We start from the raw sequence: 18,410 nt of genomic DNA on the forward strand, positions 1-18,410 counted from the left end.
CTTGACCACAGCAAAGATAGATGTAGCTCAGTGAAACAGACTGACAGGGATTTTACTCACTATACCAAGTATCACACTCTCAATATGTGATGATGTGTGGATGGTTTTTGTAGGAAAATGAGTTTCTGGATTTCTTTTAACGCTTTTAGTGCCCTCCTCTTTGGATTGCTTAACTGAAAAGGATGTCCTTTTCAGTTAATGGGTGAAGTGGAGATTCTTCCAACAATAATATGACTTATGAATTGTGTCAATGATTAGCAATGAAGAAGAGTCTGTGTTGAAATGCCAGCAGAAAATGTGCATTCAAATATCAGGGCACTTCCAACCATATTACTGGAAAATGTATCATCAAGGAAGCAATGACACACAGGTTGTCTTTTCTTTGCTACCTCGACTATCTTGCGGTACTTATTGCTAAATATTACATAACGTGTTCATCTGTGACTGAGACATCATTTAATTATTTATTGTGATGAAACACACACCTCTTTCTTCTCAAGCAATCTTGTCGATGTTTCAATTATTTCCAAAGACCTTTGTTCAATATGCTGCTGAATATATCCAATATCCAGTCTATTACATGTACTCACAATGTTTCTAATTATTTATCCTCTCTTTATAGCCACTGTGGCGATGTGGCTCTATGGATGCCGATGACGACCTGTCGGTCAATGCAATTCTTTGATCCAGACTGACTAACAACTGTGGATTACCATGACATTTGGTACAGATATTCATGGTACCCAGAGGATGAATGAACGTACTAAACTAAGGCTTTGAACTTGGTAAACAACACACATGCCAAACATCAACGTGTTGGCATTGTCATGGGGATGTTGGCACACTGTCTTTATATATGGCATTTGGGGATGTATTGTAGACTGAGGTCTGAACTGAAGTGAATACAGGTTTGAGGTTTCAATAATAATTGTTATCAAATTTAATCGTGCATCTTCTTCTTGTTCTCGCATTTCTTTTCTTGCTGGCATGTGTGTGTGTGTGTGTCCGTCTAAAGTTCAGGAAGGCCACTCAGGATGGACAATATGTGCAACATGACACTACAATGTTTAGCTTGACCCCATTCGAGGACGGCTGTCAACCTACGAAGGAACTGGCAGATACTGTGCATGTCAAGGCTATCGCATAATTTAGATATTAGGAATTCTTGCACTTAATTGTTCCGTGTTCAATTTGATATGTATTTTATATGCGTTGTATTACTTGACCCTCAGTGGGATGAATAAAAGAATGGGCTTAATACCTAATCCCTTTAATGATTGCATGGGAGAAGCAAAGCTCTACCGGTTATGGCCAAACATGGGCTTCCGGCAAAGTTGAAACAAGGGAAACTAAAGAAATCACAAAACAGTCTTATTATTAAAACTGCAAATGTAGGCATCTTTAAACATTGTGTGGAATACTCTGACACCATTAAAAGCTCCCTGACTTATATGCAATATACATTTGCATGATGATGACACAAATCTTTATGTTTGATTTACTGGATCATTTTTTGCTCTCAGTAATCAATTATCTTGAATAAATGTTGCTTTCTTAATTTGCTACTTTGTAATTTGCCTCTACGTGCACAAGTATGATGCTTATCCATATTCTCTGTCTTCTTTAAGTTACTTGTGACACATTTTCCTGAGAGTGTATCTGTCTACACAGTGGAGCATGTGCCAGGATCCCACAGTCTACCAAACTCAACTGTGTCACTGATTTGCCAACATGCCCTGCACGGTGGAGATGCTGGTCGGGTACTAAAACCTGAGAAATATGTGTGTTTATACAAAAGGCATTCATTAACATCCGCTTCCTCTTCTGGAGATACAGCAACACAAGATGACTTCTCCAGGTAATTGTCAACTAACACAATCCTAGAGGCGTGCAAGGGGGGTGTTAAAAATCGACTGAAGTAGGACATCTGTTTTTGAATCAACATATCATTTACACAGGTTAGATTAAGAAGAGGAACTGTATGCGTTTGCGAATTAAAGAACACAAAATTCTCGAAAAGCGGTGTACTTGAGGAAGTGAGTGGGCGAATAAGTATACTCGGTGCTCCACATTTCATAAAAGTAAAACGTATCACTTGATTTATTTATTGTATTTTTGTTGAACACTTTTACACCCCCCTCCAGACAAACACCATGCTTGGAATGATAATTTGCGCTGCTACGCAAAAATAAATTCAGTAGCATTGCCAGAAATTCTTCATGTCCAGTCCTTCACTCTCTTTGAAGAACATGCAAATATTGTGAACCTTGAAAGTTGAACTGTTGGACACAAGATGTTTCCCATTTCACTGAAACGTGTCCGTGCACCAGAGGCTTCAGCTGTGCACATTGCACTTTTCATCAATGGTACTCAGAGACATGTTTCCCCTTCGGCAGATGAATGGTAAAACAGCCTTCTGGTGTCAAACTCTGCACATACATCAGCACGCACATTGACGCTCAAACACCGAAGTGAAATAACAAAGTAACGAGACACATTTTTTGGGAGAGCATTTTCTACACACAGTTTCAACACTAGATGGTGTAAAAGTATTGCATTCATCCACAATTTAAGGCAAAATAAATCCGGTTCGCCTCTATGGAACGGGATTGTTGCTCTCTCTGTCTCTTAAACACACCGAGCACAATACACAGGGCTTGCTGATGGCAGCCACATGAGGAGATAAGACATCACTGATGGGCTTTAAAGTGGACAAAAACGACGTTGCCTTGCACCTCTCTGTCTCATCTCTATACATTCAGCCAACTCTCGATGAGAGGCCTGAGACAGTTCCAGGACAATGTGAAAGGAATCATTATCTGATTTTTCTCTCTGCTCTTCCCCCAGCATATACTTATTTTTTTGTGTCAAATCTGTATTTTACCAGGTAACTGTCATTTTGATGAGAAAATCTCTTTTCCAAGAGAGCCCTGGCCAAGACGGCAGCAAAGTGTTTCAAGCAAGACATACAGATGTACTAGTTAATACACAGTCACATGCCCAGGAACACAGACAGGAGGAAACATAAACAGCTATGGAAGCAATTACAAACTCTTATTGAATTAGCCTCCAAACCCTTCACGAAGTATTTAGAAGTTCGAACTGGGATCAACTGCAGGTCTGTCTACAATCGGTGCCAGGCTGCAGGGGCGGACAGCATGAAGGTCTACTTCAGTGCCAGCCTTACGGACAAACAGTAAGATATACCCAGAAAGATAGAAGGTGAGCAGACCAAGGAAGGACTGAATATGTGCCAGTGAGTAAGTCTGTGCAAAGCCAATGAAAGCCACAACACTGTGTGAGCCTGCAGAGAAAAGCACATGCTGCCATATAATATAAAAGAATAATAAATGCCATGGATTACATGCAAATACCTCCAAAGCCCACTATATTTCTTCATAAGCCTGTGGATGTGTATATTTAATGACACGTGAGAGAGAAAAATAAACATTTCAAGGTCTTTGAGAAGGAGGAAGTCACAGTTACTTGTCAAGTTAGACAGGCATATGTGATTTCATGAGCATATGTATTAACACAAGTGAGGGGATTAGCTATACTTGACATGATACAGGCTCCTCTTGGAGCAGTAAGACATGTACTTGTCACATATCTGGGTTTCTCCAGTCAGTCCCCGGCAGCCCTGGATGGAAATGCCCTGCAGTGTTCCCCCGACACATCTCCTCAGGCCCAAAATAGAGCCACGGATATGTGCTATGCAAACAGACATGGCTGCGGGGCAAAACAGTTCTATTCTTCGAGGCTCTGGGCTGTCAAACTAGCTGCTCGGTGGTAGCAGTTACAACATAAAGCACTTGTGAGGGTTGGTACATGAGCAGATTAAAAAGTCATCAAATTATTCAGAGGACTTTAAGAGAGAGAGACAAAGAAAATGAAGTGTCACTTTCACGTGAAATCATTTCTATGAAACTGATAAGGGAGCATTCGCTGTAGGCCAACTCTTTGCTTTTTAGAAGTAGGAAGAAACCAATCCGAAGATGCTAAAACAGTGACGATGAAGGGATCTTATTTTTAATACAGACCAACATCTTCATCACGGACAGCCCCACCCCAAGTCTGCTGATATTTATATTTCATTTGCCAGTTATGTTTTGATGAGAAACAATCACTGTTCTTCAACTGCTGCAATTGCTTTTTGTATGGCTTACAAGTCGCATGGAGGTGGTCGAGGTGGGTACACTGAAGACCAGCGTTCGTACCATGAGGGTGGCATGTGATTCAGGTTTCATGGTTTTGTCTACATGTCAATAAAACGTAGACTTGTCCTGTCAAGAGTGCGCTGTTGAATATTTAACCAAGGCATATACCTTTAAAGGACAGGTTCACATTTATCAGTTTTTCTTCGTGTGATCATTCATCCTATTTTTAACGAAACGTGATAACCACCCAAACTCAGACCGCTGACGCATCACATTAGCTTCAGCTGCACTTTGAAATGTATTTTGTTTTGCACAGAACGAGGATTGGGCATTTAGTCTCCCATCATGAACATTGAAAGCGCACTAGAAAGGGATCTTGTACGGGAGGAATGATAACAGCAAGCAAAGCGTGTACCGGTGTTCGTACAGCTTGTTTCACAAAATACACAAAGAACAGTGAGCAGATACCTTCAGTATCAACGTTTTCACCAATTATTCTAATTACGTTGACAGGAAAGGCATTATATTTTCTAACAAATCGTATTTGCCGTTGCACATTAGTACATAAACACGACGACAGGGTTGGACAGCGGCAGAAATGAGAGATATTTCGATACAACTCCAGAGTTATCGTGCATCTTGAAAGAATACTGCTCTTGTACTCTGTGTGCACATTCGGTCTTTCTTTCAGAATGTCATTTGAGTTTTGTAGTGTATTGGACTGAGTGCAGAGCCTTATACTTATAAATAACCCCACCGTCACTTTGTGAAAGCACAACTGCAACCTCTTCAATGGTCCAATTCAGTTTCCAATCTACTTTCTCTCCTGATGTCACGCAGAAAAGAAAAGAAGAGTTGCATCCTCTGTGTTCGCAAATCATCTTATTATTATTCATTTGTTGTTTGAAACCGTGAAATGCAGAAAGCTGTTTAGAACTGTAACAACACGCCACTACAGAGTCTCCTGTAGCCTGAAACATGAAATGATACAAACCAAGAAGAAAGGTTGCAGAATTATTGAAAGTCGAAAAGCTCATTTTTTTTCCAATATATTGCTCATCTTCACAAGCCCGAACAGCAGCTCAAGGCCAACAACAGAGAGACAATCAGATGGGTATATTGATGGGGAGGTTGCCACTGCAGCAGATGTTCTCCTCCCTCATGATTTACCTATAATTCCAGGAATCATTGTAATCAAGTGTGAACAGCTGACTAAACAGTAAAATCAGAAGTAGCCTAAAAAAGGATTCGTTTGAAGAGCGGTTCTCCTGAAATGGACGCGACAGAGTTCTAGAGAACAGACGGCTCAGCCAACACAGGAATAGAAATCAACCAGCGTGCCCATTTACATGGATGAAATGCTTTGTCAGTATATCAGCACAGATAATAACTTGAGCCGTGATAGAGTGTACGACCTCAGTGGAATTAATGAAAGGCAAGTGATGAATTCAAAACCCCACAGAGGAAAACAGATTTTCTGTATTGAGGACTGAACTGGCTTTGTTGCCCCGGCGTTCTTTCTGTCAGTGAACAGCTCATTGCATGCAGCTGTCTGGTAATATGTTTGTACACACACATCCGGACACAGAGAAACAAACAATGGCGATGTATTCTATTCTATCATGAGACGTCTCTCGCTTCTTCCCTTCATCTCCCCGGCACCCTCTCTCCCCCGACACAGTTGCAGAGAGCGGAGCAATGATGCGTGTCCGAGTGAAACCTGGTGAATAGTAATGAACCCAGCCTGTGTGTCTATTTGAGCGAGAGCAAGCAAAAGGACAGAGAGAGGGTATGGAAGGGTTTGCGGGGAGGGCGGAGGAGGAGGAGGAAGAGGAGGGTAGACTGAGTGAAAACAGGGCTTCTCTTGCACCACCGATGCAGCACAAGCAGCGGTGAGAAGCACAGCGGTGACTGACAAGAGATGCGGTCGCATTAATCCTTTACACCCTCTACATGATCGCCTTCACTCTGTGTTGCATGCTCATCAGCCATTCTGGTCAGGACGATGCGATTAACACGTCACTCGTTCAAAAACTTCAACAAACTAGCTTTTTTTCCGTTTATTGTGCTTCTCATTCGCCCCATCTAACCCCCCCCCCACCCCCCCCCCCCCCTCTCCTTGCGTGGACAGGGTGAGGCGGGTGTATTAGTAGAGGAAATGGATTCGAGGGGGAGCTAGCTGTGGGTGAATGTGACTCAGAGAGGGGCAACTGCACCTGCTGTCTTCATCCCAGATTCACCAGGCAAAATAGCATTCTGCCTCTACCAGTGGACTGTTGAAAAACCAGCCCAAACAAAGACTAAGAGACCGTAAAGACACCAGCATCTTTAGATCAGTGTTGACTTGAGGTCACCCCTCGTTTGGTAGTCATTCTGGTCCTCTTGTTTTAAACCTCCCACCCAAACTGTCAGTACTGTATGTGCAGGGTGACAAAAATAAACTTTGTGTCATCGTTGGGAGAAAACATTTGCATTAATCCAGATGAAAATGCAAAAAAAGAAAAGAAAATGCAGCTTCTGTACACAACTGAGGGATAAGTGACCGGAATATTCAGCAACTGGCTGCAAAGATCAACTAGAGTGCCAGGACTGAAAGGAAAGGGAACAAACACAATGGGCCCCCCTACCTCAGCCTCTCTTTTATCCTTTTCCATCCAGGACCCATGGGCACTCTGCCAACTTGGAATCTTAAGAACTCATTCAGCGAAAGCCAAAGAAAGAGACCCAATCCAGGACCCATTCTCTCATGGTCTCTTGTTTTTCCTTACATTTCCCACGTGAAGAGGGATTTCTGGTTACTGTTTTCTCTGACATTGCATCTGAGGAGGAGGGGGGGAGGGGGGGGGGGTTCAAGAATTGCCATGCATGCAACGTTTCGTCAGATTCGTGGTTTGAGAGTATTGTGAGCGAGTGATCTCCCTTCTAAGTCTCCTTTCCCCTCTCTCTCTCTCTCTCTCTCTCTCTCTCTCTCTCTCAGTTTTCATTCTGCTTTTACTCCCCCTGTCTCCCCACTCTCGCTCCTGCTCACAGTGACTCCTCCTCCCCCCACTACCCATTGTCTCACCATACAGTACTCGGCTGAGGGGATGCCATACTCCTTCCAGCGAGGGACGCAGGAGAGGGAGAAGGAGGTAAGAGTCGGATTTATAGCATATGAATACGAGCAGCACTAAATGAACGTCACCGTTACTCTCAGAAGTGTAAAGTGGCAAACATGTATATTGTTTTCATCCACGAATGCCAGTGGTACTCAGAGGCTTTCATGTGTTGTATGCCGTGTTTAAATGTGTGTTGCTTGTCTTGTCTGCCAGTGGAAGGTGTGTTTGTAATGTATGAAAAGGGAGTACTGCATAGGATAAGAAATCAGGTGCCACCACTCTAACTTTCAAGATCAATGTGTAAATGTCAAATTGCGGAATATTAGTCACTTGCTGTATTGTTATAGCTTTGTAACAAAATACATTATCTAAAGCCAATAAAAACATCTGGATACTGATTATTCCCTGAATTGGCTCCTAGCAGAGAGATGTACGATGTTCAGGGATAAAAGCTAATCCTCCCTGTGGCTCGGATTCACCTTCTTGTCTGGACAGAGTCTGACACAGGGGCTTGACTAATTTATGCTGAGACATGCATGAGAACAGGCTCCCTGGAGCTCAGTGGCAGTGGTGTTTTTCCCAAAAACCTGGAAAAAGGCTAATCAAGTAAACACTTTCCCACATAATGTTCTCTGTCAGAGGTTATGTGAATATCCAGCATATGTGAGGCCAATGAGATCTCAATCTCAGTGTGTTAACCACTGGATGTTTGGTTAGGCTGACCAAGTGTGCTTAGCTTCATTGTGTTTCTCAATCTCTTTAGTAAAGAGTTTGGGGGAAAGTTCGGACATCTTGCAACTACGGGATTTCATAAAACAGCGAACTTAACTGCAGCGAAGCGATGAGAAAAGATGGGAAACTTTCTGACAAAGTGTTTTTCTAATCTTGCTGTGCAAAAGCAATTTGAAACAGGTGCATAAAAAGGCAACCAGAAGTGGTTCTCAGTACCAGTACAGGAAGCTTTGTGTGCTTGTTCAGAGAGAAAAAAGCAGCTGCCTCAATGGGGCTTTTGTTGTTTGAGTTGGAGACAGCAAAAGCACAAGAAACACTGACTGACAAATACCTGGCCCCTCTGTGCCTCAAATATCCCAGCGTTGCACTTGATACAATGTCAACAAATGCCTCCTCTGTCCTCTAGTAGCCCGGTTCCTCTCTGTCCACAAGAGTTTTTCATGTTTTCATAAAGGCTACTGTTTTCTGAGCAGACATCTGTGTGTGCAGATTTGGCCCTGCATTGCTCGAGTGCCGAGGTCTGGACACACAGACGGGTTGAAAATGGCCCAAAGCACTTCCAACAAGTTAATATAGCGGTAAACAGTCTGCTGTCTCAGTCCAACACGGAAAGATACGATTTCAGTTTAGGGAGTCGTGGGAATATGTATGGAATCAATTAAGTACGTTAGTCTTTCTGTGCATTCATTATGCTTGACTCTTTGATTAATTAAAGAGGCACAAGAGTTATACTGCATGGAAATGTTGAACATTATATCGGCTAAAACTGTTTTGGTCACCACATAACAAGACGATACAAACTGCTAGCCTTCCTGTGCCCAGTAGTTCAAAATGTGGAAGTGATGATCTTTCTTTGTGCTTGTGGAAGTCAGGCAGAGAGGATTGCTACAGAACACTTTACAAAAGCTGTTTTGAATTCAGAGACAGAATCCTTTTGATCACCATTGCACATTTCCCCTGTAGACTCTGGTTTAAAACGGCATTTTTAATCAAAGATTATTCTGCAGAACCCCCTGAGGAATTGAATGGCTTGCAGGGTATTGCTGTAGCATTCAAGCATCGGACAGGGGTCAATTTATTTGAGTCTGTGCTCTGAACAATACAATTCCTTCCATCTAAAGACTAACAAGACAGTTTCATTTTACTCTCCCGGGCCTCAGATGAATACTTACAGTTTCTTTGGTTAATTATTTATGCGAATGTGAGTTTTAAATCCTGAATACTTTCTGCAGCCTGGCCCTGTTTTTTTCCTCTATTCGCTTTCAAGCTTTCAGCTTTTCTCAAACTCCATCAGTCACTGATTTTGTATTTTTCTCTTCCAAATCAAACCACAACTGTGTCTTATGGCTTTCTATTCCTATGTGAGTTCCTTCTAACGTTTCATGTAGGGTTTAAAGCCATTGGATACACAGTGGACAGTCACCCGAGGAAGTGGGTTTAATAAAGACTTTGTTGACAGCTATTTGGCATCTACAATATTTTGTAATGATATCAACAAAAACTGTAGTCAACAGCATCTAAGTCACGCATCTCTCCTTACATCAAACTTTTGCAGTTGTGGGGCAAATACAGATATTGTGAGTTGGAGCAACATATTTTCCTGCAGTTGTTTCTGGACAGCTGCCTGGTTTTCATAAAAGTTGTGACTTAGCAGATGGTCAAGGAAATGAAAGCGTTTATTTCCTGCTGCTCTCAGCTGTTCTACAACTTCAATAAACAGCTTAGAGCTCTCATTACACACATCTGGGACGTTGCTTTGGATGTCTCAACAGGATATTCTACACAACCTGTTATGTAAAAGTGAAAGTTCAGGATTGTTTAATAGGCTGCTGACGATTAACACGTTTTCAAACCCAAACTTGTATGACATAAACCTACCGATACATGCATTCATCATATTTGCAAAGAATTCGATCATTGCTGCAGATTTTATTTCAGGTTATAAACTGAAAAATAAGTAATCTTTTCATTCATCTTGTTTACTTTGTTCATTTGTCAGAAAGAACGACGTATTGGTCGTTCAGTATTCATCATGGTTCTAATTAACTGAATGCGAGTTGAAATTCAAGCAAACATTATCTGTGCAGTAGCAGTGCTAAACTGCATATCAGTCACAATTCAAAAAACAAGTCACAAACATTTGTTCAAGAAATTACATTCATGAATTCCGAATCACTGTAATTTAGATTTTAATATTATTATTGCTCATTTTTGATAGAGGCTAAGAAGACACCGTGCAACAAGACGATACACTTTGAACTGTATGCTCACAGGTACTTTGTGTGCATCGCAGCCAGCTGAGCCGTCAAAGCTCTTTTATAAAACCCTTCAAATGTGGCCTCTCATGGTTCCTACCCCCTCCCTGTGGATCTTTCAAAAGGATTCCAGGAGCATTCAGGCTCATGACTGCAATAACTCTGAATATCTCCTGACTTTGAACTTGGAAGTATATCAGACATTTGGAATCAAGTCTTAATTCTCGGTGCAAAGCAAATATGAGCAAGTCAGGCCTCAAACCACTTTGATTTGAGACTTTTTGTATCAACCGTTAACAGTTTTGTATGCCTTTAAAACACAATCTATGACAATGTCTTGATGCTACAATCCTAACTTTCAATCTACTGTAAAATGTTGATATGTTCAATACTGTATCAGTAAAACATCCCTGTTAACATTCACTGTTACTCAGCAAAAGGCACAATGCAACAAAGGTAACTCGCTGCAGCATATCTTGGCATGTCAGGTGCTATTTGTACGACAATGGTGTACATCTCCAAAACTGTAGGGGCGCCAAATTGGGAAAATACCAGTTCTTGCATTATGTTGCCTGAAGTAGAAAAATTGATAAAAAAAACTGATTAAAATTCCAGGTGGGCCAATGTTTTTTTTTACCAAACAATAAAACAGTGTATACATGTTCAATACTGATGGATCCTAATCAGGCAACGTCAATCCACTCATCCCTCTGGAGGCCCCCCACTAAACCAATGTTGTTTTTCTCACACCACACGGACTTGATCAATCTAAAAATGATACAGTTCAAATTCCCAACAGCAAACAGCACGGCATGCGATCACGTCTGCGCAACTCAAACTCAAATATCACTGCAAAGCAATGTAAACACCTGCTGTATTGTCATTTCATGAGCACAAACAGAGCAAAGTCATCTATTTAAATATCTCTTAGCTGTTTTGTACAATTTGCACCAAAGACAAACAAATTGACTGGCATTGAGTGGTATTTAAGGAATACAATCCAGTGGGAACATCTTATACTGTTTCATTTTGTTGTGTTTTTCTTGTGTTTTTGCGTCACCTTAAGCAAAACAGGAAGGAACCATTTGCTATAAAAGCTCCCGGTAATACTTTCTATGCCGCCCGTGTCTACGATGTATTATAAACATAATGCATCATAATCTGCTTGTAGCACAGTATAAGTACAGCTATAAGCACTCACAATTATCAATCGTGCTTTTAAATAATTACCGCAACACATTACAAAGCATTTTATAATGACTTATAAGGTCAAGTGTTATGATACTTTACAATTGCTGGTAATAGAATTTCCATTGTTGTAATACATTTGAATGTTTTCATAATGCATCACTGTTATTATGCATCATAATCTGACTATAAATGACTAAAAATAGTTATTGTTGTCATTATATGAAGTAAAATATGTTTATGTGTCTCGCATAAGTTTAATGACATTTTGTTTGCTTTGCTTTAAACAAACAATAAGCACCGAGTATGAATATTGTACGTCTCTCTATGAGTGTTTGTAACTATAATCTAAAAGTGCTAGAGGCTGATTATAACACATTATAATTACGTTTATAATAGGGCAGTCTTCGATCACAGAAATTCCCGTGTCGACTAACATTAATATGACATTACACTAACACGAATATTAATATGACATTACACCAACACTAATATGACTTTGTCCACTAATTGATTCGTTGATTTTGATCGACAGATCTGTCAAACTGAGTTTCTCCACAAAGAATCACCAAAAACACCACTTTCAATTTTGTGTTTGCCAGATATGTGCTCATAAGTTTCATAAAAAATTACTAATTGGCAAAAAAAAATAAAAAATCAGGCAGCCCTAGTTTATTAGGCATGTGTTACCAAATTCCCCATTGCAAATATTCTTATACGTATGTGGTGCCCACTGTTTCCCATAAGGGACCTGCTTCAGGATAATTGTTGAGAAATAATCACGACAGTACCAGACGTTAGGGGTTGTTTAGTTTTACTCTATAAAGTCATCCACACATGTTCAATAATCATGTTTTTTGACAGGAAATCAGTTGTTGGTAATCACGACCCAGCTTTTCTGGGATCTCACTCATTTCGTACTGATAAGATCTCTGAAAGCACCGGAGGCCTGTTCAAAGAAGCAGGTTTACTGAGTTCTATCTTGACCGCTGATGATTTGAAGTGTTTTTTGGAACCGATGCCCGCTGTAGGTGTTTGGTTGGTAAAAAAAAAGTCCTCAATTGAACAATTCAGCACCTGAAAAAGTGCTTTTTCTTGTCTTTTGTTTTTTAACAGATGTTAGGAAAGGAACTACTCACCACTTCTACATGGACTTGGATATCCATCGTTCCAGTAAAAATGCAGCCTCACCCACCAGAGAGACGACCACTACACCAACCGCAACCGAAGCCTGGAGGTCAAAGGTACACATTTCAATTGCTGTGGCTTGGCTGGAGGAATTTGCACTGACAAATAATTCAAACTTTCATAATTACGTTCCCAATAGGCTTCTTTTTTTCTCCCACTGAATACATTTTGACATGTTAGAGCTAAAAGCCCAGGTGTAAATAAATGTATTTCAATGAATTAAATTGTCATGGCTTACTGGGAAATAGAAATGACTCACTGAGTGTATTCACACGGAAACAAATATCCTGTGTAAGATTGGGTTTTTAAAGTGAATCATGTCGACAACTAATCCTTTATTTTGATCAAAACTGGTACAAACCTCATAACCGGGATGATCATGTCCATGTAAAAACACTGTTAATTAGTAACACCTGTACTTTTCCGACTATGATGTATCTAAATGTTAACTCAGCTTAAAATTAGTTTATCATCGGGTCATGTTAAATTGCTGTCAATCAAGTCGTCGGTTGCAGCTGTTCTTCTCAGTTCAGATCCTCAGACCACGAGCAAGAGCGTAACGTCAGCGCGGTGGGATTCATCTGCCTTCACAGGACGTTTTACGCATCAGAGCAGCCGCTGAAGTTGAACTACATTTTATTTGTTTCCGCGTCGTACGTGTGACATGTCGCTGTTCTCGGAGGACCCGGCCAACCTCTCTATATCCAGACTGAAGTTGGATCTGGTTGCCCACAATGTCGCGCTGCCACCTGCCAAGAGCAGAAAGGAGGTCTATGTGGAGTTGCACTTAAAACACGTCAATCAGAAAACCGCAGCGGATTTTTCCAGCGACGAGGAGGATCAAGTACAATATGCGGCAGTGAGTTGATCAAACTTTTGGTCTTTTTGCCACAGAATATTATAATTTAAGTTACTTTTGCAATCACAACTTTCTCTAACCTCGCATGACGATGGTGCTTTCAGTGTATCGGTCTACTTTGTGTTGGCGAGCTTCTTATTTATGTCTGAAGAAATTACGCTCCAAAATGTTTGCATTATAAATATGTTTCCTGGTAAAAGACTTGTCAACAATGCTGCCTTTAAGGGCTACATTTGTTTTTGATAAACAGGAGTCGTGCATAGTAATAATTGCTGTGAACTCATTGAAACCGATGCTGCGCATGCTCCGCAGCTATGGAGTTGTGGAGCTGGTGATCTGGGTCACGGCTACCAAGCAGTCCTGTCAGCTTGGTGTAGCATTCGAGGTCCTTGATCACTGAGCCACCAGCTGTATAGTAGGTATAGATTTACATCAGACGCTTCTGCAGTGCCATCGCAGTCCAGTGCATGTGCTTGCCACACCTGTCGCACTCATTTAAGTGTGCCAAGAAGAGCACCAGCAAGTCTGGAGGTTGTTTCTGTGCTGTGTCACAGGGGAAGAAAGACACATTGTGTTTAGTCTGCTTTAGCCTATTTAAGCAACAGTACTGTAAAGTTTCATATAGAATCTGCTGCAAGATTTGCACTCTAGACCTGCTGATGTTCAGAGCTGAATTAATCTATTGTTCACGCAAATGCATGTTCAACTAGTTTGATGTTCAACTGAGCATTTAAGTCATTTTTCAGCAACACATTTGCTGGTTGCAGCTTTTCAAATCTAATATATTGCAGCTTTTATTTTATTTTTTATACATAAGTAGGTACAGGCAAATTTACGATCTCACCCTGTTTCTCAGACATTTCATATAATAGATTAAAGAAAAATAATTACCAGATTAATTGAAGGTTTTTTTCCAGAGGCAATCATTCACGTGTTGTCATTAGGAGCTGTGACAAAGATAAGTAGAACGCAGTGGAACAATAAACCATATCATAATTATCTGTTCGTTGATATATGATATGCCAGTCTCAACTGATAACCTCTTCTGTGGTTGTTTACAATAGTTTTACATTTAATAAGCAGAAGATTCACAAAGTGCAAACACTTGATGAATGAGCATTTTTGTTTATATGCTCTATGTCACGGGGCGTAGTGAGGACTCAGGCGCAGACAGTCGGAGGAGTTAACAAAGGGTTTTTAATAACTCACGAAAACAAAACCGGTACTCAAAGGACGGGGGGGGGGGGAATCCGGCAGGGCAGGCAGACTGGGGACCAGGATGAGCAAAAACGGGTGGTTAGAGAAGAACACAAAACAATGATCTGGCAGTGGGTGTGTGTGAGGCAGGGGTTTAAATAGTGAAGGAGGCAGAGTGAGCAGGTGAGAGTCATGAGATGATGAGGTGAGTGTGACTGGCAGGTACACTGAATGAACTGATTAGGGACAGGTGAAGGGAGTGAGGCGCTACAGGAAAACACACGCGGCAAAGCCTGATTGTGACACCATATCCCACACCTGGAAACTGCTGGCATCCAAGCTGCAGTCTTTGTCGTGTCTCGGACCGCATTCGCATTAATTCAGAAACTTGTGTTTTGTTAGGAGGAGGAGGCAGAGATGCCCGACCCGAGTGGATTGACTGACGATGACCTCATGGCCGCACTGCTCAAACACGGGGTTAAAGCTGGGCCCATAGTCGGTGAGGCTACACTTATCACTGTCTTGGAAATTGTAGAAATGGAATTGTTGCTATCAACAATTCAGTTTTGTGGTTTAATGAACGTGTTGAGACATAATGTTCAGCTTCACTCTATTTCTTTACGTTTGTTTGTCCCCAGTCTTACAATAACTAATCGCTATAGTATTGTTTTTTTGTCGTCTATGCTAGACTCCACCAGAGCCGTGTATGAGAAGAAGCTCAGGAAACTGCTTCAGTCTGATGGACATGGCTGTCTGAACGGAGTAGAGCAAGGTGTATTGTACTCTGACAGTGAAGACGAGGATGAAAATGGGGAACAAGAGGACGAAGAGTCTGGTATGACCGCTCTGGATTTTTTTTGTTTTTATGGTTGGTTTAAACTCTGAGGACAACTAATTTAAGAAAGAGGCTCAGAGTAATGTTACCGACGTACACAATTCATTTTTCTCAGTGATGGTTTTTGAAGACAGTATCTGGACTCAAGTTCTGTCTGATAGGTACAAGCCCAAGCTGTATTACAGTGATTAATATATGGGTAAACCATTAATTAATATAACATAAAGGCTACTTTAGTGTTGATGATGGGTTTTGCACCGTATACCAATAGTCTTGGCCATTTTGGTGGTCATGGCCCATTTTTTGTTCTGCGTTTGTATTTCATTATTTTCTGTGACTTGCACAGGTTCCGAAGTAGCAGAAGAAGAAACCCATGAACAGTCAGACCAAGCACAAGAAGGGAGCAGCCAGGTGAGCGAATTGTAGGAAGTTCTTGATGTCTTTGGATAGCTGATTTGGACATCGCGTGTCGATGACTAGCACCACTTGACTGGAGAGCTCACGCTATCTGTATGCTTTTGCTGTTCAATATATTTTCTTGCATTTTTGCATCACATTGCTGCAGTGCCACTTAGTGGTTACAGATGGCAACTGTGAACTTGTGTTCTAACTGGAACTGTTCATTTTTTGAAGTAAGCACTTGCAGTTTTATGTGTTTTCAGAATGGTGGTTTTTTTTACCCGCAGTGCTTTTTACCCCCATCACGGCTGGTAAACACTACATATCTTTTGAGCAAAATTCTGACAAACTGAATTCTCAGGGGACACTAATGTTTTCTTTTTTTCCGCCCCGTGATGTTTACTTGGGTTGGCCTTTCGTAGCTTGCTCATTCTTCTAGAAACAGGGAACTGAGTCCCAAGTGGATTTCAGGGAATGCGATACAACCATTGGAGCGGAGTCGTCCTAGCTGCTCACAGATTCCCGTAGGAATTAGTAGAGCATCCTCTGTAGATCAACGCTCGGGATTAGGATCAGGGGTAGGCTGGTCTTATTTCCCTTCTCTCATGGATTTTAAATTCTCTGCATTCCTCACTTACACTGCAAATTCATTGTGAGCCTGTCAAGCCACCAATGGGATTTTGTTTTACAGTAATGGGTATTGGTATCTCACTGGTGTTAAGATTGTGTGATGCATGTTTGTGTTAACATGACAATACTAATTCTTTCAGTTTCCATCTGGATCAGTTCTGCCCAATGATGGCTCAACAATTTCCTCTCAGGCCTTCAGCATCACCCAAATGGTTGAGGAGGAAAGTTAATCTGACACAGTTTCTGAACTTTAAGAATTCTTCTTATTTCAAAGGTTGCGAGTTGTCGCCGGTGGCGCGTTCACTCGTTCATGTACATTATCACTTCTAACAACAGATGGAGAGTTCGAGGTCACGCTCCATGAGCGTAGACACTGAGAGCGATTTGAATGGGTGCAATGTGCAGGAGCATTGTTCGCGCTCCAACGGGGTCAGTAGTGCTCGCATTGTTCAGTCGCACTTTAGGCTGAAACTTTGGTGGTGGTCAAAATAGTTGTAAAGGTTCACTGGAGACTGGCGGAAACTCGTACTGTAGAAATCATGATGTGTTGCGTCTTGTTTCCTTAGCTGAACATGCCCACTCCTGACAAGGACAACCTGAAGAACCAGTCCCTGTACTACACTCCCAAGGCAGATACATTTTCTGTTTCTGGTGGGGGCGTGTGCATAGTCTACTCATTTAAAATGTCTGTTACTATGTGGAACTGAAACAACAAAAAATACACACTTAACTTAAGAGTTGCTCTTTTTTTTAAATGTTAGTGTTTTTCAGATCTCTGGGGATTACATCACAGTTCACCAGGTCTCTGTGTGACGGGGGCATATTTCTCTTTTTCACTGGTCCCCTTTGACCGTAGTTTCTGCTCTCTTTTCTAGCTTTCTCAGGAGCCCGTGAAAGATGCCATCAGGGACCTGCTTCAAAACTCTAATGCCACACCCACAGGGATCTAGTAAGTGCCATACCAACACTATTACAGTGTGCCACCATTTTTGAAGTTGTTGAATGACTTTAAGGTGACTTCAAGTATAAGAAATGTACAGGAATTGGTGGTGGGTGACGCGTGGACATCTTGCATAGCAGCACATACTGAAGGAGTATTGTGATTGGGTTATCAGCACATGTTCTCTGTTGTATTTCAGTGCCACTCGCCGGAGAGCCATCAAGGGTGCAGCAGGGAGACCTGTCCAGTACACGTGCCCAGACACTCCTGCCAGTCCCACGACGTTGGAGAGACGAGAGGTTGAGCGCCGCCTAGTGCCAGTCCAGATCCAGATTTTGGTCTTCCTCATTGTGGTGTGCCTCTTGTACCTCATTTATGTTTGTGTTCAGGACGACTCATTTCGTACATTTGTGGCCTTACTGGACAGTCCAAACTAGGGTACAGACAGCGAGGAGGGGCTTTCGCTTCAGGCTGAGACACGTGACGCACCAGCACTCTCTGGACTGGAGTAACTCTTTAATCCTCCACATCGATTGACAGCTGTGAGGGTTGCTTTTGTTTTTTTTGTTGGTGATGCAAGCCATGATGACCCTGTCCTGGGATATCTTCAGGGAGCACATACTGCTTTACCAGTGACGGTTTGTCTTTAAGGGAGCAAACCTCAAAGTCTAGTTTTACAGTTTTATAACTTATGAATGTGTTATCAATTGCTCTTGTCGGCATTGTGGAAACAATTTCTAAAACACAGAAATTAAGCTGAGACTTTAAAAGATGTTCTCAAATGTATAAATGATAATGCTATATTTTATATTTCCTAACCCAAATTGTGTAATGTTGCATTGTCAATGAATTTGCACCACTGTACTTATGTGATGCATGTGTTTTTTTAAAGTATATTTGAACCATATTTAAATAAAGAATGTGTTGCTTTA

The 18,410-nt window shown here is 41.4% G+C and overlaps 1 protein-coding gene across 1 annotated transcript; it reads left to right on the top strand.

Moving 5' to 3' along the window:
- Positions 1 to 13,230: 13,230 nt before the first annotated feature.
- lemd1 (LEM domain containing 1) lies at positions 13,231 to 18,378 on the top strand. Its single transcript, XM_079273770.1, has 6 exons — positions 13,231 to 13,477; positions 15,077 to 15,173; positions 15,363 to 15,509; positions 15,856 to 15,920; positions 17,414 to 17,487; positions 17,678 to 18,378. The coding sequence occupies exons 1-6, from the start codon at positions 13,283 to 13,285 to the stop codon at positions 17,913 to 17,915; spliced, it is 816 nt and encodes a 271-aa protein (XP_079129896.1). The 5' UTR covers positions 13,231 to 13,282; the 3' UTR covers positions 17,916 to 18,378.
- The last annotated feature ends 32 nt before the right edge of the window (positions 18,379 to 18,410 follow it).

Source organism: Melanostigma gelatinosum (genome assembly GCF_949748355.1).
Source record: "Melanostigma gelatinosum genome assembly, chromosome: 8".
Classification (NCBI taxonomy): domain Eukaryota; kingdom Metazoa; phylum Chordata; class Actinopteri; order Perciformes; family Zoarcidae; genus Melanostigma; species Melanostigma gelatinosum.